The 27,181-nt window shown below is 42.9% G+C and overlaps 1 protein-coding gene across 4 annotated transcripts in view; it reads left to right on the top strand.

Moving 5' to 3' along the window:
• Positions 1 to 720: 720 nt before the first annotated feature.
• Positions 721 to 27,181, top strand: part of TEX2 (testis expressed 2) — a 54,815-nt gene continuing 28,354 nt past the window's right edge. The window contains exons 1-3 of one of the 4 annotated variants that reach the window (XM_040581923.1): positions 760 to 842; positions 1,464 to 1,593; positions 24,103 to 25,757. In XM_040581923.1, the coding sequence (XP_040437857.1) occupies positions 24,129 to 25,757 (1,629 nt within the window). In that variant the 5' untranslated portion in view covers positions 760 to 842; positions 1,464 to 1,593; positions 24,103 to 24,128. Of the gene's footprint in view, positions 843 to 1,463; positions 1,594 to 4,845; positions 5,027 to 15,541; positions 15,799 to 24,102; positions 25,758 to 27,181 lie in introns of those variants that run through there. The other 3 variants (XM_040581922.1, XM_040581921.1, XM_040581924.1) reach the window with 3 other exon arrangements.

The following is a 27,181-nucleotide window of genomic DNA, read 5'->3' as shown; positions in this document are numbered from 1 at the left end:
CATTAGTAACTGTCTCCAGAAGCAAGAGCAATTAAGCGAAGGGTAAAAGCAGTGGCAAGGCTGTAATTTATTGCCCGAGACCATTACTGGGCAAGCAACCTTTTGACAGAGAATTCATTTTTTTCCCCTCAGTCTGCCGCAGACTGGGGAATAGGAAGGGTAGCTGCAGTGGCCCCTGACAGGACACGTTCCCAGGATACGGCCGGGCTGGGCGGCAGGGAGCGTTTGCCCCTCTGTAACGCTGCGGTGCCCGCCAGCTCCGCTCTGCCCGCTGGCACACCCGCATCCTGCGGGGCCCGCCCGGGACCGGCTGCCGGGGAACGGGCGGTGACACCCGCCGCGGCGGGACCGGCCCGCGGCCCCCGGGGCACCGGCTCTGCGTGGGGGCCCGTCCGGCGGCCGGGAGGGGACAGGATGTCGCGGCCCCCGCGCTGCCCGTTTAACCGATCCCCGAGCGGCTCCTCGCCTTAGGGAGGCGTCGCCCCTCACCGGCCGCCCGAAACTTTGGCGGCGGGCCGCCCGCCTGAGGGAGCGGGTCAGCCCGCCGCCCCCGCCGCCCCCCTGAGGGAGCGGGTCAGCCCGCCGCCCGCCTGACGGACCGAGCCGCCGCGCCGCCCGCCCGGCCCAGGCCGCAGCCCGCCTCAGGCCGCCCGCGCCCCGCCCCACCCCTCCGGCCGGCGCTGCGGCGGCTCCGGCAGGCCCGGCCCACCGCGGGGCCCGGATTGGCGGCGCCGGGCAGCCCCGCCGCCTCTCCTCCCCCTGCTGCCGCCCGGCGCGGCGCGGGTGGCGCGGGCCGGGGGACGCCGGGGCCGCGTCGGGCAGTGCCATGAGCCGCCGCTAAGGTAAGCGAGGCAGGGCGGGCCGCGCCGCGCCGCCTCGGCCCGCTCCGGGCAGCGCCCGCGCTCCTGGCCGCGCCTGCCGGGGCGGGAAGCGCCGCCGCAGCGCCCTGCGTGAGGAGCGGGAGCCCGGGGCCCCCCGCCGCTCTCGGGCGGGCGGGAAGGGGCGTCCGGCATCGGCGGGCCGGGCCTAGGGCAGGGGGGGGCGGCGGCGGGCGGTGCTGTGGGGCCGGCCGGCGGGGGTCGGGCGGGCCCGCGGTTGCGGGAGCTGCCGCCGTGCGGGCCGGGCCGGTGCGGGTTGGTTTGTGCCACTGGGCACGGCCGGGCGGGCGGGAGCTCTTTCCCCCGCACGGGTGTAACGGCGCCGGAGCCTTGCCGGGGGGTGCAGTTCGGCAGCAGCGCGGCGGGAGCAGCGGCGATGCCTGAACAAGCAGCAGCAGGGCAGCGGCGGGAGTGCTTGTTCTGGCCGGAGCGGGGGGGGAGGGTTCCAGCTGGCTGCTGGTGTCAAAGGCGAGAGCTTTTCTGTCTCCTGAGCTTGTTTCCTTCTCCCTTGCCCTCGCTGTCGTGCCTCTAGCTGCTGCTTCCCTTGTCACCCTCGGTGTCATTTGCATTTTGCCCCTCTTGCAGCCCAGTGTCAGCCCGTGTGCGCTGAAGTTCCTCCCGAACGCCCGTGCCCAGCTCCCCGCCGTGCGTGTCTGCCCGCAGCCGCCCGGGGTGCGGGGGCTTCGCTGGACGGCCGAGCCTGAGCTAAACTTCTGTATGTCACTGTCATATTGGAACTGGGAGATAAATCAGTGTGAGACTTCGGTGTTGTAAGATTATCGCCTGTTAAGATGCTTTGTCATACTCCTGTGTGCTCGCACAACTCCTCTTTCAAGAGGATCTTGCCCGCATAACCCGGGAGGGGGGGAAGAAGGCAGGGTCGCAGCCTTGGGGGCATATCTTTTTACAAGAAGATGTTTGTTTTGTTTTTTTCTTAAATTTTAAAACAATGTCACATTCCTAAACTGAATAAAATTCAGGCAGTTTGAGTGAGTGCCCTGTTTCACTTTCCTCTGAATTGAAAATGTGCTGAACTAGAGGTAAAAGCACTTGTAACTTAAGCAAAAGAAAGCAAGCTAATGTTTTGGATGTCAGAATTGACTTTTAAGGACTCTCACATCATGTTCTTTTTTCATGAGAGGTTACTGTTCTGATTGACTTCGAAGCTGATCCAACAAGCTGTTCTGTTGTGGGTGGCACAGTAATAGTAGATGCTGAGGTCTGAGGTAGCATTTCTAAGGCAGGGCAGGGTAAGGCGCTTTCTCTCTTGAGCAAAAGACTAAAAAGGTAGTTTTGTGCTCTTTTTACACTGATCTCCCCTGGGGTAGGGTGTCCCCTGTGAATTGCATTTCTCTGAGTACTCCTCTTGTGAACTTTGCTTTTGGTCCATGCAAAGAACTTCTTTAAATTACATATCTTGCTTTTATTTCAGAAAAGAAAATCAGTTAATGAAATCCAAAGTGAAAACTTTTAGAAGGATACAGCTCAGTAAACTATATATTAATTGCATAGTTCTTTTTGCATGGGAACAACGTTTAGTAGTTTCAAATATTAATAGCAAAAGCTTAGTTGTTTCTAACTAAAGAACTTGAGGACAACTGTTTTACAAAGTAAAGAATGTGGAGCAGGAAACCTAGACAGACTATATAGTGCCAGTAATTTCCCTGTTGTGTTAGGTGTGTAAACAAAGTAATGGGAGATAAGGAAACTTACCTAGTAAATAAGAGGTTAGTGTAACTGAAATGAATTCAAAATTGTGTAGCTAGAGGTGTGTGCAGATGCATTGTTGTATTCAAACAGCTCCTTAGTTGGTAGATGTGGGAGCTGTGCGGGTCTAACCTCCTCTTTCTGTGTGAACTCAAGCAAATCCATTAGATGAAATCAGAAGACTTCTCTCGTAGCATTGTCTGAAAGGCCACCAGCCTTATGTTGTGTGAGCATACGAGTGACCCGTCACAAGCATGGCAGGGAACATACGTAAGGGTGTGTGTCATGTGCTGTTGTTCCCCTGCCCTGTTCTCCGTGCGGTGTGAAGGACAGAGCTTTAGCCTGCGCATGGCCCATGAGGTGAGTAAACTGTGGTGCTGAGTGCGCAGAGTGTAGCTGATACCTGCCCAGGAGCCCAAGAAAAATAAGCGCTGTTTATTGGGATAAATTCTAGGTTTCAAGAGAGTGAAGAGGTTGGTCTTAATTCTGGTCTTAAACACGTTCTTGGAGCTTGGAAAAATCCTTCAAACCTCTGGATTTCTGTTCTTTTTCTTTGGTAAGCTAGAAATTGGTATCAGATGTCCACAGTAATGTTAATTCAGTGTGCTCTAAAACACTCTTGAACAAAGATACCGTGTTCTGGAGGCCCTTGCTGCCCTAAATGAAACAATCAGATGACAGTGTATGTTGGAAAATAAGAGTGTAATATAGGCTTAGAGATTAGAGAAGTAAAGAGAAGAGTTAATACTGTGACCTTTTGTGTCTTGGTATTAGAAGAAATGTAATGTATTCAGAGTAGAAATGAACTCTGGAAATGTGTAAGGCTGCCGTGTGTGCCCAGTAAAGAGGATGAACAATGACTTTTCTTACTCTAGGTAATGAAAGGGGATGCTAGAAAGGATGTGTTGTAACTTCAAGAGGGAGGAAGGACGGTAGAACAGTGAAATACTGGGAGGACAATGCTGCGTCTCAGGACAGCTGAAGAATGCAGCATTAGGGGGTAAATGAGGGGGTGAAGCAAGGCAGTGTTGGCTTTGTGCCCGCTGTCTGGCGAGAGACCTGGCTGAAGAAAGGTCTCCATACGAAGTCTAAACTTTGACATACTGTCTTGCACTGATGGCCCAAGTTCTCTGACAGAACGAGACTTGCAATGCTCCTACAGCTGACCTTATTCCTGGTGTCCTCTCCTTGATGTAAGGCTAGAAGTTGACTCTGCTTTGAGCAAGAGGTTGGACCTGACTACTTCCAGAGGTCTCTTCCCATATAGCTTTTGTTGGGATTCTACAGCAGTTACAGAGCAGAAATGACAAGCATAAAAGTAACTCCCGAGCTACTTGCGGGGCCAACATATTTGTCAGATTTTAACATTCCAGGTAATAAGCAAGTAAGTTGTTGATGTTAAACTTTCACTTTTGTTTCTGGGGAGAACAATGTATTTGCACTAGCATGTGACATCTTAGGAACCTTATTCATGAAACACTTGCTGTTTTCCAAGGTGCTGTACAGCAATGGGGAAAGATGCTCTCTTCTCTGAAGAGCTTGTATTTCAGGAGACAACAGATGACTAAATGAAGGAAATGGTGACACAATATGGACAGGCAGTGATTTCAGCGCATTAATAATACAATTATTAAGCTTTTTAAAGGCAACATGACAAAGGAGAGACAAGAGAATTTGGTGGAGAGCAGTTTAGTAGTATCTTTATTGATTCCTGCAGTCTAACTATCTTCTTCACTACCTGTTGTGTACAGAAAAAACTCCTATTCCAAGTGCCTTTTTTGATTGGTTATTAGTGTTTTTCAGATTTTTTAACCTCTTCGTGAATTTTACAAAGCTAAGTTTACTTGAAGGCTTGCTCACACTGAGTAGTCTCTTCTTTCTTACCCACACCTGCAGCTCATCTGGCTGTAGCTCACCAAAGTTAAGAAAACAGTTTGCAGTTTGAGATGAAAATCACTACATTCACAATGTGATGTAGTGCAAAAAGCATCTTGTCTGTGGATTTACAGAAACCATGCTAATCAGCTTTTCAAGGGGAGTGTGTATTCTGTAAAGGAAGATCTTCTGTGGGCTTTTAGTTTTGTTTTTTAGCAGTGTACTTGAAGATAGGAAATGCTACGTTCTGTGTACCAGATATGTGGTTTCTGGTACACTATACTGTTAAAACAGGATGTTTAATTACCTTAGTTCCATCTTCATCTCCCTTTTGTTTTATGATAGAGATTTGTCAGTATGCCACATAAAAATCCTTCAGTGCTGGTGATTAGGAGAATGCACGGCTCAATATGGTGGGAGAAAGGACTCCGGCAAACTGATGAAGCAAGCAGAGTGGTCCATCTTCATGGTTCTCAAACCATCCTGATGTGAAGGCATGGACATCTTGTGCTATTTCTTCCTAGTGGAAAGCTGGGTCCCTGTTCTGAGAAATAAGCAAACAACTGGTATGTGCTGTGGAATTAAGTGTTAGTGTTGAGGGAAGGAAGGGATATGAAGGAGAGGAGGAGAAATGAGATTGCTCAACTAGGTTAGGCAGGATTTTTTTTTTTTTAAAGTTATTGTTTGAAGAGGGCCTCTGGAGGACTCTTCTGAGAGTTGGCTGGTGGGAAACAACGCACAAACTCCAGGTCTGCCAGGCTTCTTCATGCTTGGGATCTTTTTGTTGATGTCTCTTGCTGTCTCAGATATGCTGTTTCCTGTCTGGATGTTGTATTTTTTGGAAATTGGTAAAATTTGTGACACAGTGACAGTTGTCTTGAGTATTTTCTATTGTTGCTTCGCTGTTTCCAAGTGTTTTCTGTTGTTGCTTCATGCCTCTATTGTGCAGGTCTGTAGGGGAGGCAGCATCGTCATTAGGCGTACTGGAAACAGACACAGAATATAGAAATAGGCTTGTATTTGCAAAATCTTTTCTTATTGCAGACTGGGATGGAAACTGCAGTTTTGAAGATACGTGCAGACTGGGAACAATTTTTCTAAATTCAGCTGAGTAACACAATCCTAGCTTGAGGAAAAGCAGTATTTAACATTTAGGGAGCAAAGGCAAAATGGCAAAGTAGAGAGTTGTCCTTGAGAAATCTCTCTCTAGTGTAAGAGCAACTTGGAAGCCCTTCAGAGGCACTAAGGTAAATAGTGAAAGCTTTAGGATTATCAGTTAGTACTCCCCATTCTGTGTTTATTCCTTCAGTGCACTGGTGCATATCGTTATGGCATGTGTAAAGCTGTTGTTGATTGCTGATTTTTTAAAAAAGTGTGCCACTTGTTTCATTGTTGTAGAGGATTGTGGTAAATGGTTCAGATTCACAAAGTAAAGGGTCTGTTGTGGTGGGGTTTTTTGGTTTTTTTTTTTTGTAATAAAGGGGTTGAATTCAGCTTCTTTTCTGGATGTGTGGGGACAGTCCCAGTTATTGTGTCATAAAAATATACGCCCCACTGTTAGCAGAACTGTGAATGATCTGTTCTTGGACAGCTTAACTTTTTTTTTTAAGCTTCTGTTAACATGGCAAGCCCAGAAGATTGAAGGCAGAAAGTTAATAATTATCGATCAAGATCCCATTTCCAGCCAGAGCCAACAAAACATGAAGATTGCATGTTGGCTAGAAACGTTTAACTTCACCCAGCAGCCTTAGCCTCTGTGCACCTGGTCACTTGGGAGCGTTGTGAGGATGAAGATTTAACTACACGGAGACTCAGCACCTAAGTATTGTCTTCTTCTGAGGAACTGGAAGTGAATAGAGTTGTGTAGGTCCAAAAGTACCTACTTGGCAAATGAAATTTTAAGTCTTCTAAGATGATACTTAGGTTCTTTCACACAAGTCCTTTACTGGAGTAACTTTGCACTGGAGGCTGCCTTATGCTAACTTTAGTTTCATGAGTTTTGAGTATGCTTACAGAGCAAAATCCCCTCTTTTTGGCAAGCATAGTAACCATATGCCCCATGTAGGACTTGCAATCAGACCGGTTCTGTAATGCAGTATTTGCCTGCATCACCATTTTCTTTAATGGAGTCCTTGACAACCAGTATCTCTGGAAAATAAAAAGCAAGTGCCTTAAGTTGAAATTACTCAATTAAGGCATCTGAGAGGAGTTGCTGAGAGACTTCTGTGTTAGCCAAGGCTAGTCTTTCCCCATTGGAAATCCCGGGAAGTAGGAAGCAGAGGAGCAAGTTTTGACAACAGAGAAGATTAGAGTGGCTGAAATATCGGCAGTGTGCAGTAATCTCTGTAAGTTTTGCAGGTGTTCTTTCTTCCAGCTTCACCCCCTGCGAGGATAGGAGTTCTAAGGTGTTGGGTTATTTACCAGTCATCTTTTTTCTCTGGATGCTCAGAACTATTGTCTCTGATGAAGCCAATTGTTAAGTGTCTTTGGAGAGACATGAGAAAGAATATAGTAGTAAAAAAGGGTTTATTCTCTGATCTTGCCTGTCTTTCCTTGCTGCTTCTCAAAATTCTGAGCTTTCAGTGTGCTTTCTTTCCTATTTAACTGTCTCCTTTCCAGACAGCAAGGTGTGTTGTTCTGCTGTGCAAAGTCCAAATCAATAATATAGCACAGCTTTTAAGTTAGTGTTCTAAAAGACTAGGTGACTGATGGACAAAGGATAACAGAAGATCAATAAAACATAGTTAAAGAGTGGTGTTTTCTCATAAAGGCCAGGAGAGTAGCACAAATGAATCGTCACATGAACTGGGCTTTAATATTCATTACCTAGTGTCCCTGTGGTTTGTAAACTGTTGTGGTCTCTGACCCCACTGGTGTTGGATGACAGGAACATTGCAGAAGAGTGTCCCTTAGTGCTGGTGAACGTATTGCATGTCCTGGACCGCTTACCCTGTCAATGTGGGATTGCTGTCCTGAAGCTGTGAGAAGATGGGGATGGTCAAGCTTGAAAGAGGATTGCTTAAAAGAGTATGAAAATGCATATTCAGGAACTGGGGATCTCTTCTAAAAGAGATGTTTTGAGTCTGAAACATTGCAGTATTGGGTTTTAGTAGTACTGAAAGCCGTAAGACTCTAGATCTTACTCTGGATTTCATGTGTTTTGTTTCAAGTATACTTCAGTTATGAATTAGGGTGCAAAAATAAAAGCACAAACCAAGCTACAGTGTCCTTTGATGCTGGGAATTTCAAAGCAGATGCCAGAGGATGAAACATAGGTGCAGGCTGTTGTGAGCCGCAATGAAGTTCCAGTCTGAAGTTAGAGAGCTGCAAAGAGAGTTTTGTTTCGCTGGAGGTCTGGATTGAAACAGAGGAAATAAAAATGTCTCTTTTATGAGCCCAGACAGGCTCAAAAAATAAGGCTTCTTATTTAAGAAGGGAGATAGTCATGCTCAGACACTTGTGACTGTGGTAGCTTCATTAGGAAATACTGCTTGTGATACTAAAGGCAGACAGTGAAAGTTGTCATCTAAGTTTGGCGTGCTCTGCCTGTTGACTTTAGTTGCAGTGTGTTGTGTTTCCTTTTCTTCTGAAACTTCTGAGTATTGAGAACCTGCCTGCACGGGGCTCTGCCAGGTTTCTGGGAGCATCCTCTAGATGAGGCCGGGCATGATAATCTCACAACCAAGTCGCAGAGTTCCCATAGCTTTTCCATACCCCCCGCTGCCTGCCCACCGGTCACCTCCCACCTCTAGTTCCTGTCCCCTTGCCCCAGAGTGGCCAATACATGATTAAGATTTCTGATCTGGACGCCTTCCAAGCTGGGTATTTCCATTCTGCTTGCTTAATACGTATCTGTAACTTCTGTTGCCTGGAGGGGCTTCACTTTCTTTCCTAATACTCTTGTGTAATGTTTGGGCTTGAGCGCATACATAAACGTATTTTTGTGGTAAATGAAAGTGATCCCTACGTTTCTCCTGTTTGTAGCTGCTGTGAAGTTTGATAAGGCTTATCTTTGCAAGACTTTCTCAGTAGCAGTTCTTTTTGTCTAATCGCTTTCACACTTCTTCCTTTTCAACTTGACTTGAAATATTAAACAAATGAATTGGGACAAGGGGGAAGAACTCAGGAGGAGATAATCCGAAACGTCTGTCAACTCAGAAATATGCTAGTTAAATAAAGGATTTGCCAGGTCTTTAATAAATGTTCTGAGCAAACGTGTGACAAATTTACAAAGGTGTTTTTATGGGGGGAAAAAATTGCTACTATTCTCTTTATGGTATTTTAGTGAATAACAAGAGACGTGGCTGTAGAAAGGACCAGCTTTCTGTGCGTGCAAACTATCTCCAGTTTTGTAATTCCCTTGAATTACAAAATTACTCCCTTTATGACAACAGGCTGAGTTTTCCAAGATGCCTTAACACTGTCTAGAGGCTATAAGTGAGCTGAAGATCTGTGCTTAGCAGTTATAGAAAACTCTGCGAGTGTCTGAAAAGATTCTTTTAGAGGTGTGTTGTATTTAAGAGCATAAATATTTGGTTGTATGGATCTCGATTTCTTTTGATGTGCAGCTTTGAGATGTGGATGTTTTTTGGTTATTGAATGTTTTTTTGAGCCCTTGCTTTCTCATTTATTGGCCAGATTTTAAAAAAATCTAGCTAGACGTTTATTATTCTTTCTGTTGAGCTAAAACTTCACAATTAAAATGACAAAAAATGAGTAAATCACTGTGCTGCACCATGAGTGGTGGTGTAGTACTTTCTCAGGTTATTTTTTTTTTTAAATCTGCTTTTTGCATCTAGATGCCCTAAGCGGTGTATTTACCAGCGAAAACTGCCATGGGTTGACTGTCCTGCGAATTTCTTTCTAGTCACAGAACAGGTACGGTGCGAACAGTGGCTTTTCAGGGTTGTTCCAGTACCCCAAATCAAACAAATGCGGGTTTGTGTGACCCGTTCAGGTCTCACACTGTCCAAGAAGGCACCGACTGTTGGGATCGCACCTCTGACTCCCTCAGGGAGTTCAGGAGAACTTTTGAGGGGGTGTGGAGGCTGTTCCCTGGTTGAACAGAGGAGCTTGTCTCGTGGTGTGGTGGTGAATGCGAGGTGAAAAGATTTCCGTCCCGTGCCTGGATTTCCACTTGTACTGTGTTTTTCAGTTTCCCCAAAAGAGCAAGCAGGCTTGTCTCTAAAGCCTTGTAGCACGCAGCGTGGCGCAGACGGCTCTGAGGGATGGGTGCAGCTTCCTCGCACGCCAGTCGTTGTGGTTTTGTCACTGTATCCTGGAGGACAACTGTAGCTGCCACCTAGGCTTGGCTTCTCTGGCTTGACCTCCCTCAGCAATTAAAAGCCTCTCTTAAACAGCCATGCCTCTGATGGGTGGTGATGTACGAGGACGTGAGTATGTATGTACTCACAAACTTATTAACGCTGTATGTAATTCAGAGCTTCTATAGCTGCATGACTCTATTTGATAAACAAATGCGTGGTGAATTTATTGAGCATGTGTATAAGAACATTGCCACGTGCGTGAAATTAGAATTGCCTGCATAATGCTGTAATTGAAGAAGGCGGGATATGGCTCAAAGACGCTTATTTCCCTTTGCTCTTTTGAATCCATTTGGTGGCTTTTGCAGTTCTTTTTATCTCCCAGCAAATCAACACCTGAAAACTGATGACCTAAAATTCATTTCCTTGAAACTACTTTAATGACACTTCTTTCTGTGGATGTGCATGCATAAAATGTAACCCACATACAGCGGAGTTTATTTGTTCTTACCTATTTTACCAAGTAGTTGAGACCATAGACATAATTTCTGTCTGCAATAGTAGAAACTTTTACAGTGCTAAAGGCATTTGCTGGACAACTGTAACACTGATAATACCTGGTTATGGAATAGCAAATATCATAGGATGAGAAAGGAAAGATTTTAGCCCTTTATTACAGGGAAATAACTGCAAAGGAGAACGACAGTGGAGAGCTTGCATGAATACTACTTGAATGTAAAGCAGAACTGGGATTCTTCTTAGAAATTCAGTAGAAAACATTTTTAATATCTTTTTTTTTTTCATATTGTGTTATGAATTCAGCAGGCAACTGGGCAATTAGGGTATGCATTGCCACAAGACACCCACCTCCTGACCTTTTAATTTTTAGCCTGTGGGGTTATCCGATGAAATTCCTGGAGACAGTTACATTATCATTTGCAAACGTAAGATCTGTGTGCGTGGACCATCAGCTCTATATGTAGCTGATCAGAATTTAGTATGTGCATCTCTGAATTAAAGAGGCCTGGAGGAATATTTTCATTTACAGATGTTGTCCCATCGTACTAGTCTACCTCAGGTCTACTTTCCACTAACATAAGGATCTCTGTCTGTGTCTGCATGCTGTATGAGTGAATTATACTGTACAGAAACAAATAATTGCTTTCTGAGCTAAGAGAGAATGAGTAATGAGTAATGGCTGTGTTCTTTCCTGCATTATTGATCTTTGGAAACTACTTCTCACCAGAGGCAGTGAGAACACTTTTCAAGGAATACTGAGTTCAGAAAACTGTTAACCAACTTGAACTTTGGGTTTTTTTGCTTTTTTGATTGTTTTGTGCTGTGTTTTTAACATTTATGGCCTGATTCATACAGTGAAAGACCATGCTGAGGTAGATCCCTGCTGCCAGAAAAAAAAAAGAGAGCACTGTTCGTTGTCTTCCCAATCTTTACTCTCTTTTTTTTTTTTTTTTTTTGAGAGTATGACATGACAAATTATCTTTCTAGGTGTGTTAACAGTACCCACATTTTGAGAGAGAAGAGCAGAGTAGGAAGGATCCTCTCATATTCTTGTTGCTGAGGGGTGTGAACAAAAGGGCTTTAAGGTGCATAAGGCCATCACTTTGTCATCGCAGTATACGTTCTTCTTCCTTATGAGAAATGTGATATCTTTATAGCTAATTTTATGTGAAATTATCCTGTTAACTCAGGTTGCTGTTGAAGCTGGTTTTTTTCTTTCATGTATCTACCTGCCATAGTTTCTTAGCAATTAGGGTTGAAAAATATGTTGTGGGAGGTGCTCAGAATTTTCTGACTCAGTTGATTTCAGTAACAGTCAAGCCTGTAAAGCAGCTGTTAAAGGCCAGGCAATCTGTGATTGACCTATCATATGTTGCAATTAAAATGTATCACAGTTTTTAGAAGCAGGAGTTACCTCAGGTGCTCTTGGGGAAAAAAAGAGAAAAAAACCCCAAACACACAACAAACCACCAGAAAGCTTTAATACATTAAACTGACCCATTAACTATTGCTCTCTTCTGTGTCTAATGCAAGAAATGGAGGAGAATACAAATCAAGCTAGTGGCTTTGATTTTAGTAGCCTGTGTTTGGCAGGCACCTCTTTCATATTCTGGGTAACAAAGTCCAGGGAAGATTCCTGCGGGTGTCTTGTCAGTAAGTTTACACCTTGAATTGTTTACAGTTATAAATATTGTATGAAAAGAAAAATTGAAATGAGATCACATGTGGATACTTTTGCCACATACTTCTATTTCTTTTGCATTCATACTTTTGTGGATTTTGTATGTACTGTAGTAGATTGACTAGGAATTTTTTGGTTGCCTCAGCCCTGTGCACTTGAGTGGGTTTTTTTGCGTGTCTGTCTCTCATAGTCCAATATTTTAAATCACAAAATGCTTAAACCACTCTTTAGTGCAAAATTAATCTTTGAGAGACTGTACTGAAATGTATATGGTGGCTGCAAGGCTCTAAAAGCTTTTAGACAAGTTGAAAAATACCCAAGACCCCTTATGTCTTGATAGTGAGTTGGGAAGCTGGGAAAGTCTGGGTTGACTGTCCTGATGGTTTTAATTAAGCCTCACTTAATAGCTTTGCTCAGTGATGTTTAACAGTGTTGCTGTGTTGTGCATTTGGGTTTGTGTTTGGTTGTTCAGGGAGTTTTTTGGGTCTTTTTTGTGTGTTTCTGTTTTGTTTGTTTGGTTGGTTTTTTTGGTTGTGGGTTTTTTTTTTGTTTGTTTTACAAGCCAAAATTTTATCTTTAGCATGGGAAAAATTTGGGTTGTTAAAAGGCTGTCTAGGTTCTGTTTCAGTCTTGGGAAAATTTTGGTATCTTGGATGTTCTCCTGTCCCCATCATTCTATACTGCATCATCCAGTTGGAAAGCTACAGTGCTGCTGAACTCTTGCATTTTGGTTTCTAGGTATTTGAGCTGGACATAAATCTGAATGAAATGAGATGAATGTTGCCTTAAGCAGAGAGAAATGTCTGGTACTTGCCTATTTCAAGTTTGACATTTTGTTTTCCTGCTATTCTTAGGACAAGGTTTCTTCAGAGTTGACTTTACATTTTGTTATCCTTCTATGAATTAGAAGTTAAAGGAATTTAAAGCATAGAAGCTGTTGTTAGTGGTTTATGATCTCTGCATGTTTCTTGCTAGCATAAGATGGGACGTGTGATTTTTCAGCTGGTTTAACTCATCTCTTAGTCTTTGCTATTGCCGTCTTAAGAAGTCAGTGATTCTGTACGGTCTTACTTGTCCAAAGTGCTGTGTGAACACTACTCTTCAGTGAGGCAAGTTAAAGCAAAATTTTTCTCACCCTCCTAATAATAATAATAATAAAACTCAAAATAACGTGGTTACCTGCTCAGGGCTTTGAGGAGTCTGGAAATGTAGTCCATAAGCCATTTCCTTCCAAAATCAGATCATGAAGAGCTTTTTTGTTCATGTGGTGCTGATTTACGTTTCTTGCCTTTGCAGTTTCCAGGTGGTAGGGAATGCTGGCGATACCTTTCTCCATTAATTTTTCATGGAACCGAACGACAGGCAAGACTGCGGAATGAATGGCACAGAGCTGCTGGTGGGACTGCCTCTGAGTGCTGGGAGCAATTCTTTTAAGAAACCTTGCAGAACAGTCTGAGAAGCGGTGGGACAAAAGTAATTCAACCTAAAAGTCAGACTGGAATGCAACTCTGCAAAGAGTTGAATGTTACGAAGTCCTATTTATTGACCTTTCCCTAAGCTTTTCTGTCCTTTGGACCCAGTTGGGGATTGTGCTTGCAAAAACTTCTGAAAAATCTTGTTCTTTTCTATCTGGAATGCATTTTCTGCATTTATCAAAGGCACTTTTTGCTTTCCTTGGGTAGATGAGAGGCAAATGTAATCAATATGCCCTCTAACAGTAGTTCCCTGTGTTAATAGTTGTAGCTTGCTATGTATTTTCAGGTACCTTAGGTTAATGAATTTTCATGTGTAGTACATGAAGTACAACTACCTCTCTAGTTAGGTATGCATACTTGTTTATTTGTGTTAAATGCGGCTGTAGCCCTCCCCCTTCCCATAAACAGTTCAAGCTCTCTGAAAGTAGCCTTGCTTTGATTCGTTGTTCTGGTTTTGCTTTGTTGCCAACTGCCTGGGGATCCAAAAGTTGAAATCAAGTACCGCCAGAGCTGGAGGATGAGAAAGATCAGAAAGCAGATAGTCATGGCATAATGACTGCATTGTGCCTGGGGCATGCCAAGGCACTAGGCATGTGAAGTCATCTACATTTCTCTGGGAATTCTGTATTTCTTGCACTTCTCACAGGGTCTGGCATGGTTGTAAAGGCAGCAGCAATGACGTGGCTGAGTTGGAAGAGCTGGAGATAACGTGCTGCTTCTGGCTGAGGTTACCTTGGTAGAAACCCAGCAGACGTCAGTGTGAGTAGCCCGCAGACGACAGCATAGACGTCTCTCTTAGCTGAAACGTGTTGACCCATCCATTCCCAATACACCCGTGAAGGTGCATTCACAGGCGTGTGGCACTGCAGGGTGGCAAAAAGTCCTGCAGACAATGAAGCTGTGAGGACTTTGCTGGTAGAGAAGAGGGCTCGTGGAGTGTCGTGCAGTGTTGCAAAGCTACTCCAGTTGTTTGAGCTGGTGTGTGCGAGGTTGAGTGGAAAGATTCCCCATCCCTTGTGCCTCTTCCCTGCTCTGCCTTTGTGACGGTGTGTAATATGCGGCATCACTGGTCCATCATGGTTCTGTGGTTTTTTGGGTTTTGGTTTTTTGATTGTTATTTTTTTAAGAGTTACTACCTCGCTGCTTAGGGATACATGCTTGGTCCAAAGCTAAATACTTTCAATTATTAAATGCTTTAGTCTTTTTTAGTTAAACCAGAGAATACCCCTTTCTCTAATGTTGAAAACATCTCTCAGAAATAAGGAAACCATTAATTGTGTACTATGTTTTGTCCTGTTGGGTAAAAAAGCCTTGAAGCAGCACCTTCCATGCTAATCCTCTACAAAACATGAAATTAGAATGAAGGTTGTATATATGAAATAGAATATTTGATGAATCATTACAAATATTTTGAAAAAAATTACCTCTTTAGATACCTATGGAGTATGGTTTGTAAATCTGTGGATTCCATTCCTTTTTTTAAAGATCTTTCATAACTACATTTTACATGGGGACCTAGAGTTTGAGTTATTAAGTGGTGCTGCTCGTCTGTGTTAAACTTCATGTGGACAAGCATATTTTTAATATCTTTTTTGCTGTTTTCATATGAAGGTATATGATAGTTGTTTTAACTTCGCAGTTGCTGTGAATATTGCCTGATTTTTTTTTTTTTAGTGAAATGAACGTAACCGTTAACAAAAAAATAATAATAAAAAAATCCTGGAAAGCTCACTTGCTACCTGTAGGCAGTTTTACCTATTGATGCGCATTTGAATTGTTGGGAAAAATGAGCCTGTAATACACTTCTGATAAGCCTTTTTTAATTTAGGATTCAAGGCAGCTTCATTTTGGAAACATGCTTTTCTATAAGTCACTCTGTCAAAATTTCCCCTAAAGATTGTATAGTGACGTTTCATTTAATCAGTTATGTGGACGGCATTTTCAACTGTGGACTAATCCACAGAGGTTTTAGATAATCTTTCATCAGATTAATGACGACTTGATTTTTTTTTTCCTTTCCACCAAGATAAGAGAGAGTTACAATGCTACATAGTTTTATATGCCACCTCACCATATACCCTCTTGATAGGACGTAATTTTTTGAGTAAGCTTTTGATGTTTTATTTCTGTAATAGTAAAATGTTTTCTGTCGAGATGCAGAACTTCTGCAGCACCAGCAAATTCTGATTTAGTCTTTCCTCCCTTTCAGAAGAGAAAAAATGCAGCAGTTATATATTTATTGCTCAGGATTGCTAATGAACCAGTGGTTTTTTTACTCCCCTTTGGCGTGTAAGAGTGACTCTGAAGAGAGTGCTTCAGCCATTGTAGTGTAGCAGTTTAAGAAGAGGAAAGTGGAAAAAGCTGGCTTTAGACTGTGACAAAAGTTTGCCTCTCCATCTGTGAGTATGCTCTGGTTTTAGTGTGTTTATTTCTAAATCCCTTACTGCAGCAGTTTCAGATCTAAGTCTGTAAACCTTTGTTTTTCTGAGGCATTCCTCATCTCAACCACGACCAAATTAGTTTTTTGGGTAATTTTGATGCCAGCAACTAGTTACCTGGAAAAATAAGTATTTGAACCTACTTCTTAAAGACAGCAGTACGTGATAGAGGAAATGACTAAATCTCCAAAATCTGTGATGGAGGGAGGGAGAGGGGATTTGATTGTAGTTTTGTTATTATTTTGTTTTGTTCTGTTGTGGGAATTGAGGAACTAGTAAAGTAAAAGGTCCCTTTGAACTATTTAATGTTGAGTGTGTTGGAAGGAAATGATGCTACTTGTTGCTTGCAATTATGAGTGATAAATAAAGAAGAATAAAGTAGTTCATAGGAGGCGAACATGTGAATGAAGAAAGTATAATGTACTAGAATTTTTATTTGTTCTCTATGTGCCGACTGGGTGTAGATGTTCTTTAATGAAATTACACTCTGGTGCAGTTTGAATCTACTGCAAAGAGCAGAGGAATAGTTACTGAAAGTGAGTAATCTGGAAAAAAAAGTATTGTAGTTTATGAGTTGACTATATGGTAAAAGCAGCTCTTTCCCATTAGAACAGTTCTTTTCACAGTGGTTTACTAACACTTATAATGCTCGGGGTATTGAGGAGCTTCACCAGTAGTATTGCAGTTCATTGGGAAACAACCGTTAGTGGAGGTTTTGTTGAAATTGAGTTCTTGAGGAGCTGCACATTAAGAACCAGTTTTGGGACTCAGCTTCTAGCTAACGTTACCGATACTCGCACCATACTCTTCCAGCTTCTCCCTTGAATTTCACACAAGCAGTTCTGTTGAAAAGTAAAATTAGACCTATAGCAACTGAAGAGTGCTACGCTGATACGATGGCAAGGCAGGAACCTCTGTCTGGGCGTGCCAGCAGCTTTGTCAAACCGCAGAAGTCCTTCTTGCCTTGGCGTTGACAGGTTCCAGCTCCCAGCCCTGGCAGCCTGGAAGCCCTGCGCTGGCTACCCTGGGCATGTTCTGCTAGCCGCTGTTTTGTCTCACACTGGGGCAGAGCTGCTGCTGCCCTGGTCTTAACCTAGCGCTGATGCATGTTGCTTTGCTGGAGCTGGGTCCCCTCGGGACCGTGCCAGGGGGACGAGGAGCCTGTCCTGCAACTGCGAGTCATTCTCTTTGCAGGAAACTGGCGTTTCTGTGCTTCTGTATGTTCTTTTGAAAAGAATAAATGTCACAATATGTAGCAAAATAAAGTGACTCTTCTCTGCCCACTGTTCAGTGTTCTATGAGTTACTCCTTGTTTTGTTGTAAACCTTGATTTAAATTCTTTTCATTTTCTGTTAGGGGAAATGTTCAATTTCTTGTAAATGTCGCTTCACAGTCTTCAGAAAAGCATTAAATAGGAAGAAGTTAATTTTTTCTGAGTTTCTGGACATTTTTGTGTTTGTCAAACACAAAATGTACTGTTGTAGTGCAGCCTTATGAAGTTTTTGGTGTAAGTGATGTGTCACGGAAGGAGACTAGGAAAGAATAACAATTAATCTTTTATCGGTGAAGACAAAGAAACTAATGTGGTAGGTGACCTTTCTTTGGGGAAAGTGTTAATATAGAATAGACTCGCTTAGCTAATGTTAAACCATTTTAAAATTATTTTTGAAGCATTGTAAATACAGGCTTGTATTAAGGACCTTGTTAGCGGTGCCTGTCTTCAAAAAAATTCCAGTAATTTTGAAGACTCCTTAGTTGCCCTTGCAATTTTACTTGACCTTTCTGTCCTAGACTTCAGTAAACAAGCCCTCTTATTTGTCTTTTTGATAAGTTTATATTTTTCATTAAAAGTATCATCTCATTAACAATACTTAAAAATCTTAAGATCTTTCATTTAAGTATCCCTAAGCATACCTAAGCGCTGGTTATTTAAATTTGGATTATTCTTACCTTGAAAGCATTTGTACAAACTGGTTGGAGGTATTTTAGCCGTTGACCGGCTTGGTTGTGATAACCTGGTTGACCTCCGTTAGAGGTCCATGCTGTGGAAGGTCTGTGTGTGTATATTATAGTCCCTAGTGGGGGGCATCATCTGTTTTGCTTCTGGTCCTAGTGTTGAATTCTGTTGAACGCAGTGGACTGTAGTCTTTTAATAGTACTGGACATAAAATTTGTCGTTTCTGTGCTTAGATTTAAAACAGGTTTGGGATTTCCTTCTGCGTCTGAAATCCAGTTCTGTGAGCTTGAAAGGTGAAACAAAACTTCTTACTCTTGTTGCAAAGTGAGCTTTAAAGTATTATCTTCAGGCGAGGTAACTGGATCCCTGACACGAAGATCTCACAGGGCTATTGTATGGTGGTAATTACCAACACTGGCTATGTAGTTCATTTAGAAGTAATGAATAGTGGATGTAAAAGGAATAAGAGATGTTAACCATGGAATACATTAGCTTGTGGAGATGCCAGGGGAGTTTAATTTGTCGTACATAGAAATTTGAATGGGTATAGGAAAGGATGTTGAAATTTGGGTTTTGTATCATTTTTTGTCTCTTATGATATAAATCTGCTGAAGGAGATGGAAATTTACGTGACTGATAATGTCCTGCTAGCTGTGCGCTCTGCTTCAGTGAGGTCGTTCTGGGCGAAGTGGGAACTGACTTTCTAGACAACTGCTGTGGCAGAGTAGTGGTTGCAGATTATTGGAGATACAAACTTCCGATGATATAAAGCACTTTTTAAATAAAGGCTGTCATTGGTAAGGATCAATAATACTGTGCTTTGTTTTGAAGCACCTGAAGTAAAGGCCTCTAGCTCTTAACAGAAGTTTTATCTGATGCCGAGAGCTCTGTTTATTTTAAGTATAAAGAATAAGAACAGTCCTTCCATATCTCCCAGTGCTGGAAGGAAGATACTGGCTAGGCCTTTAGTAAATGAAGTGGAATCTGTAATTTCTGAGAGCAAATACTAATTTCAGATCGCATTGGCTTGTGCAGGAACTCCCAAACAGGACGATTTGGCATGCTTCTAGCCTGGTTTGGGAACAGTGACTTAATGCATTAGGGTGGTCCTGTGTGTCAACGTACAATCTTCTGTAGCTCTTCTGTCACCCCACGTAGGGTGGGGTGTGGGTTTGTCCGCTGCAGGGAAAAGGAAGAGGGTTTGCACTCCTGGAGAAGGCTGTTTATGCTGCTGGGCAAAAGGATGGGTTGCTTGCTTGGCTGTTGCTGTAAACATTCCCAATTAGTCATTCCTCGTGTAGATAAGGGCACATGTTGCAGAGGGTGTCATGGCCTGACTTGACCCAGCACTGCCCAACACCTGGTCTCTCCCGGGGTGTCCCTGTCTGTCAGCCCCTGCGTCACGGCGTGGTGGGGGCTTCTTGTCATCTGGGTAAAAGCCCGTCCTCAGCTCCTGTGCCACGCTGCCTGGCCGCCCAGTGGGGCAGGGCTGGGCAAGGAATACTGTCTATTCCCAGGCAGCCTGCCCTGCACTGTTGGCCTGGTTTGCTGTCTCTTGTTGTTGTAGCGCTTTAAAAGCAGTGCTTGTAGGTGAGGATTATAAACTGCTGTTATGTGGGTGATGGGGGTGCAGTGCCTTAATGTAAGAACTGCAAGTGGCAGCTCTCTCGTTCCACCCTGCAAAAGCATCCAAAGTTCAGACCTTTGGGGGAAAGGAATTATTTTCCCAGCAGCCTCCTTCCCTTCCAGTTAATGTTTTGAATCATTTGAAGCCTGAGGATCTAAGATTATTATTCAGGCCTGCCTGCCACATAAATAAAACTGATACCTTGCATCTTGAGAATCAGCAATAACCAGAAAAAAACACCCTAAAGTGGCAGCCAGAGAAGGTGGGAGCAGTGTGGCTTTCAAAAGAAGGATCAATGAAAACCTATGTTTCTGCAAGTATCGGTGTCCTCTGCAAGCAGTGGGTTTGGAACCGTGCCTCTTCAAGCAGCGAGACCCGGCTGGGAGCGCCAGGTCTTCAAACAGCTGGGAGAGGAGCTGAAAAAGGAGCAACGAGTGAGGAAAACATAGCTGAAAATCAGTAAGAAGTGAATCTGTTAGAATGATTTAAGGGATAAAAACATATGGTTCAAGTATCTGATGAAATATCTTTGTTACCAAAATGGAACACCTAGGGGAAGAGCTGTCAGCAGCAGTAGCAGCAGCAGAAGTCAGGGATGCTATTGTTGTATTCTCTATGGAAAAGCTTCAACATCTACTTTGAAAAAAACCCCACAACCCAGCCACCAAATCCTTTGCAATAAAAAAGAGAAATTGTGCTCAGGAATGGATTGGAAACATGGGTCTACCCAGAACAGGGGTAAATTTCTCCCCCACAAACACAGGATGGGGGAGCTTAGTAGGGTATCTGGTGTGTTGAGGGATGTTAAGAGTTGTTAAAAGCTTGGAATAATGTAGAGAGAGAGCTACTGCTGTAATCCCAACTGATATGCAGAATGCCTGTAATGAAATACCTACTGTTAGCCAAAACGCGTGTGCTCTCTTAAGTAAATAGCGTTACAGCATTTCTCCTCTATTTGTACAATATTTTTTTAAATATACCAATTGTTTGAAGATTTGGTACAAGATACAGCTTTGAACAGCTGTGCTTGGGAAACGCATGAACTGCCTGGCAGCAAACCCCACCTGTAAACAGGGTTGACTTAGAAAGTTCCAGCAAGATAAAAGGTGGCTAAAAATTACTGTTTGGCCGAATAGGAATGGCTGTTCCTAGAAACGAGTCCCCTCAACAGAAATATCAGTTGGGCCAGATGTTTTGGGTGCTGGATACTTCAGAGTTTTCTTGTAAGTCGTGGGCTGAGGATGCCAAAGTGCAAGCAGTTGGTTTATGTTAATGTTTTGCTGCTGCCCTGTTGATCGTGCATTTAAGAATGTGCTTTTATAAGACATAATTCATAGTGTAGTAATAAGTTTAAGAGTAGACAGATATTGGCTAATCAAGAATTTCCTTCCTTTTTGTGTTAACTACTTAATCATGATGTAAAAAGACCCCTCACTTGTTCAGTAAGCAGTGAAATCTTTTTTTCAGTGTATTTGGTGTGTGCAAGTAAACTTCATCTGCTTCAGGTAATTAGCATTGCATTAGCACAACATGGCAACTGGTGTTTAAACACAAGGTAATTAACTGTACAGTGTAAACATAGTGTGCTAAAGAGCAAACCAAACCCATGAATTTGTAGCTGATCAAAAATAACACACTAGAAATGTTATTTGGAGGTGGGGGAGTAGTGAATCTAGCAACACAGGAGAAAAATATTATTGATACGCAGTTAGTGCTGAATGGGCAGAAGAGAAAGAGTCAGACATTTCAAGCTGATGCCAACAGCATTATGTGCAAGTGCAGCTCTTGTGTTGTTTTTTTGTCGTCGTCTTGTTTTTTCCTTCCTTATAACCTGGGATATGTGTAGTGGTTTTTGTACTTTCAAATTTTGGTTTGCTAGTCTTGCATTTTTACAACTGGCACAAAAGGCTGCAGATGCATGATAGCTGATGGCCCAGCACTAGGGAAGTGGAAATAGGGTTGGATACATATCTTCTCCGGTAGGAGTGTTTTCTCCCTCCAAAATAAATTTGGGTGCATTTGTCTAAAAAACTGGGACATTTGCAGTTTGAACTACATGAGATAAACTGTGCCCATAGGAAGCATGGTGCTGGTGGTTCCCAAGTGTGCTAATCCAATGGGGAAATGAAAGACCAAGTTTCTTACTGACTGTAACGCTCACCAAGTTATATATACATATGACTGATAAATGCATATCTAAACTTCTGAATAACTGAGAATTCTGACTGTTGGGGTAAATAACTACTTAACCCACAGATGTAATAGGAAAGGTAACTGCTGAGCCCTGAGTGGGCTGGAGGTGCATCGCTGAAAGGGAGTTCTCCATTTAATAGTGCTACTTGGATGTGTCAGATGGATTTTTGGGGAGGGACAGAAGAAAACAGTTCCATGATAAATGCTGAAGCCAGGAGTTGAAGCTGATCTTGAGACAGAATTTTTCCTCAAGCAGTTTGTCAGAAAAATAGTTAGGTGTCAATCGAAAGCATGACTGAGGTCTGAAAGCTGCTTTTGGTTCTTTGAACCCCAGCTGGCTCCCTGACGAATGCAGCAGGACTGGGACTGAAAACTGAAATTAAAATTTCTGGCAGCTTTGCAGGGTGCAGGGTAGAGTCGAGCTCCTTTTGTGCAACCTGATCGGAAGCACACAAATGCTAGAAGAAGCAAGGAATAAATGAGTCAACAATTTAGGAGCCATAACATGGACAACTGTAGTGAGTAGGAAGTTGTGGACAGATAGTCGCTTCTGTTCGAACATTACTGGATGAGCTGGGTGGCAACTGTGGTTTTAAAATGTTTAACCCAGCTCGTTTTACTGACAGGTTAAGAAATGTTTCATGAACAGCTCCATTAGCAAGTGTAAAGGGTTACAACCTTTAGTAGGAAGATGATGGCAAACAGGTGGCACTGGCTTGCTGGATAGTACAATGTGATATCACAACTGCTTGTGAAGTGCACATTTCTTCACCACCACATCCTCATTCTTCTGAACTGCTCTTTAAACGTCAGCAAGGGCCTCTCATTAATTCAGCTTGACAGTTTGATTACAGCATTTTAACAGCTTCTGAAAAATAATTCAGTTACTGAAGTGGTAAACTTGCTGTCTTGATAATGAAGATAAAGTGCTGCCTCAGAGCCGGGGAGGCTGGGCTAATCTTGTAATTCCAGATCGATCTTTGTGTGTGGTCACCAGTGCCTTGCTTTAAATGTGTGATATTTCCTCTCCGTGTAAATATATGCAAAGTCCACTTTCTTGGTCAATAAAATGCTTGAGATAACATGTAGATATAACTGATGTCAAAGGCAGGTATGTTGGTGTATCTATTCCATGTACAGCAGTCTGCGTGCACCCATGTGAGCAGGCATCAGTGGTTTCAAAAATACTATTGCTGTATCAGTGAGAAGAACGGCTGCTTCTGCTAAAGTACTTTCTTACAACAAAACTGCTAGCAGTAATAAATTCTTCGGGTATATATGTTATCTGAGGTAGATCTCAAACATGCTCTATCTGTGAAAGTCTGACGTCTTTTTGACAACAGTTAGTGGATGCAGTCCGTTACTGAAGTGTTTGAAGCTACTTCATCTTGCTGTACTGGGATTCTGCTACAGTACGTCTGTGAGGGGTGTCTAGTTGTAGAATTCGGGAGGATAACGAAGTTCTGTCCGGTCGTACTGTGTTTTGCCTGCAGTTACTGGACCATTGCGTATCCTGATTGTTTGTCCATAGCTTGCAAAACCTGGAAAGACAAAGGCTTCATAGAATCATTTAGTTTGGAAAAGCGTGTTTAAATGTGTGATAGAGTCCAACCATAAACCATGGTAACAGGCATGATAAAATACAATTTAAATCTCTACTTCCTATAGACCAAACAGGTATACAAGAGGAGGTACTGTCCCGCACATGAAGACTTTTACATATTTCTGACCTTCCTTTGAGTTTCAACTTTCTTTTGTTTAAAAGAAATAGAAAGCATTGATTATTTTATGTAGAAGGAACTGAGAGTTAGCGAAGAATTGCAGTATCCTGGGGTGAGAAGGGTCTTGAACCCAAAAATGCATCTAGTGGAGAAAGTAGGAAGGTGCATGAGAGATGAGCTATCATTTTAGAACACTTGAAGGCAATTTTAACAGCACAGCACTTCTTAATATCACCATTCTGTGCTATGTGGAAATATGTTAAATAGCAAACAGTAACCTAGATCTGTAATTTGGAGCATAAGTGTCTTCTGCTTATTGTTTTCTCGTGTGGGTTGTTTTTTTCCTACCTAAAATTGTGTCAGATTGTTCCTTCAAGATCATCTGAGAGGGTCTAACGCTCTCCACGCCCGTCCATGATTGCCAGTTGTCCTGAGCATGTTTTTCTCCTTGTCTTTCTTTGAATCTATTTTTGCATTTGGTGACAGTAAGAATGAGGTAGTTAAGCAGATGTGAAAGGGATATTAACTAAAATACAGATACGTTTTCGGTGATGAAATAAATCTACCGTCAATTTCTTTAGTACAAGTCTATAATTTGACTAGACAGCTTTAAATCCAGTGAGATCAAGAGTGTCCAGAGGTTTTTAATTTTCAACTGACCGCCCTGTTGCATGTGACCTATCTCTTGTGTTTGGCTTAATGCTTGAAAATAAGGGTGCTAGAAGGGGGAAAAATGTGTTTAACATAGTACTGCATTTTCTTTGCAGACTCTGACACATCTCTGGGACCTGCAATGACAAGTCAGAACAGTAGCCATGCAGAGAAAACTGGTGAAATGTCCTCAAAGCAGTCGGCACCAAAAGTGCAGGTCCAACGATCTGTCTCCCGAGAAACCATCACTATTCATTTCTCTGCATTTGGGAAGGAGGAAGAAGAGGAGGAAGAGGAGTTTAAGGAATTTCTCGATGAGGAACTAGATGACCAAAGCATTGTAACAGCACTTGAAGCCAAGGAAGACCTCTGCTTTGAGCATACCGGCCATGATTTTTCTGGTCCAGCTACCTCGCTTAACGTGGCCAACTCTGCATCACTGCTGTCCTCATCTCCTGCAGTTCTGCCAGCTGCAGAGACTGTAAAGCTGTTGGATTCCCCTTCCACATCCCAAGTATTCACTGCAGTGCCACTAGCCTTGTCTCCATCGTCATACTCATGTCATACAGTTAGCATGTCAGGTGCATCACCACCTGTGGAACAGAAATCCAGCCTGTTGTCTTCCCCATCCTCATCCCCTTCCAGATCAGTTGTCTGCTCTAGTGGATCATCCACGGTTTCTAGTTCAAAGCCTTTTAAGGGTTTAGTCAAGTCCCTTTCAACAGATGTGGAACCAAAAGAACCCACCCCACCAATGCGACATAGACAGTTAATGAAAACCTTAGTGAAATCTCTGTCTACAGACACTTCTAAACAAGAATCTGAAGCTGTGTCTTACAGGCCACCCGACTCGAAACTGAACTTGCATCTGTTCAAACAGTTCACTCAGCCTCGAGCCACAGGTGGTGACTCCAAAACTGCCCCCTCCTCTCCATTAACATCTCCCTCCGACACTCGTTCCTTTTTTAAAGTACCTGAAATGGAGGCTAAAATTGAAGATACTAAAAGACGCCTTTCTGAAGTAATCTATGAGCCTTTTCAGCTGCTCAGTAAAATAATGGGTGACGAAGGTGGTAGCCACAGGCCCAAAGCCTTATCTTCAAGTGCTTCAGAACTCTCGAACCTTTCCAGTTTGAATGGCCATTTGGAAAGCAATAACAACTACAGCATTAAGGAAGAAGAATGTGATTCTGAAGGGGACTTCTATGGAAGTGACTCTCACCTGAATAAGAATGATCAGTCGAAAGTGGCTGAGGAACATGCAAAAGAGACGGAGACCAAAACCTCTCAGTCTGCAAGCACAAAGGACGTGAGTTCGAAAACTTCACTCGTACTTGAAAAGTGTTCGTTGTCTGCACTAGCAAGCAGAGAGGATGAGGAGTTTTGTGAACTGTATTCTGAAGACTTCTCCTTGCTAGAGGATGAAAGCAAAACTGAAAAACCTGCTGAAACTTTGCTCGATCCCGAGATGACTGAGGACAATGGTACTATGCTCAGTAGTGAAGATGAAAATAATCCAGATGTGCAACAGCCTAAAATACCAGTGAAAACTTTATACTTCTTCACGCTGTTAGTCTATGCTTACTTTATTATCCCTCTCCCTGGCTACTTAAGTGGACTATTATTTGGAATGGCTCTTGGATTTATGATAGCTGTTTGTGTGATTTGGCTTCTTACTCCACGTACTCGTGAATATCTCACGTTGCATAGAAGTATGAAAAAGCGATGGAATACAGGAGCTCTGGACATCAAAGAACCTGAAATACTGAAGGTGAGGTCATGGCGTTTTGTGTGTGTGTCTGTGTGTGTTATTTTGGGCAGAAGTAGTAGACTAGACTTATTCTGAAAGTGTAAATGAGCTGAATTATCCCCTTCTGTAAATAAGAGTAATGTTTTAGGGTCAGGTAGCTTTGGCAGGGGCACAAACTGTTTCATATCCAAGAAATATGTAAGACTTTGGTGTCCTTAAGGATTACTAAAAAACCAGAATTGCTTCAAAAATAAAAGGGCAAATGGTTTTGCTGATGGGTTTGAAATGATCCAGCTGAACTACTGAGAGCAAGTAGCGTCAAAGTCTAGTGTGTAAAATAATATTTGTGCTTGAAGCCCCATCTTGGGAGATGGGATATTTTACTGTCTAGGCAGTAATTTGTCTTGTCTGCTCAGTCAAAGCAGATTCTAAAGTGGTGTGTTCAAGTGAAGTGTAGATAGCATATGGATTCTCCTCAAATGTTAGCTAATGAGAATGGGAGGAGTAATGAGTGATGAAAGGGACGTACTAATGGGTTATGTTGTCTGTGGTTCTGCGTGCTGCTGTCTTGAATATTGTACTCATAATATGGATTACAGTTTGGTACAGTGTGTGCCTGAGAGCTGGGGTTTAAATCAAGCTTTTGGAAAATTTATCCTCCCTCCTCTTTGCCCTTCCCCATCTCCACTTCTTGTACAGATGCTGCAGGTTGCTGTCACTTCGTACGCCTGGCATGTTGCTGTCTGTCCGGTTGTGATCCATGCAGCCACTCAGTTGCTTGAGTGGCATTGTCCATCTTGTTCCTGTCCTGCCTCTCCTAATCTCTATCTGTGGTGAATTAAAGTAATATTTTCCCAGTTACAGAATTCTGAACAATAAAGCATCTGCTAGTTTCTGATGCGCAGCAGAAGTATTTCGGAATGACAGTGGGTACGGCCTTTACTTGGTATCACTTGCTTATCAGAGGATTTGTGAATGCTTTCTTCTAGTTGTGTAAATATTAAATCCATCCTGAGCTTTCTGAAGGTGCATCTCCAGTTGTGTGTGCATGCAACCACACACGGGTTGCATGAATTTAAATTGAGATGGTATCGGTTATAAGCTGTAGAATGTGTAGTGTATTGATAGCTAATCTCATGTATCTTTAGGTAACTGAAAAGTTAGAGAAACAGGGCATAAACCCCAACTTTTGCTGAATACAGGCAGCAATTGCACACCCAGCCCTGACGCTACCTTGGTGTTCCCTTTATTTTGAACGGTGTGAGTGGTGGTCTTTATTTGCTGTTGCAGATGCAAACTGAACACGCCTGTCTGCCCAACTGATTTATCTGCTGCTTAACATGTACAAATCGTGACAAACTTCCAGTTCTGTCCTTGTTAGCTGGGTGGTGAGACCACGCATATAAATTTGCCTTGATACGTGAAAGCTGGTAAACATCCTGATA

The sequence above is a fragment of the Falco naumanni genome, chromosome 1 (genome assembly GCF_017639655.2).
Source record: "Falco naumanni isolate bFalNau1 chromosome 1, bFalNau1.pat, whole genome shotgun sequence".
Classification (NCBI taxonomy): Eukaryota; Metazoa; Chordata; class Aves; order Falconiformes; family Falconidae; genus Falco; species Falco naumanni.
This window is presented reverse-complemented; position numbering and strand designations above follow the sequence as displayed.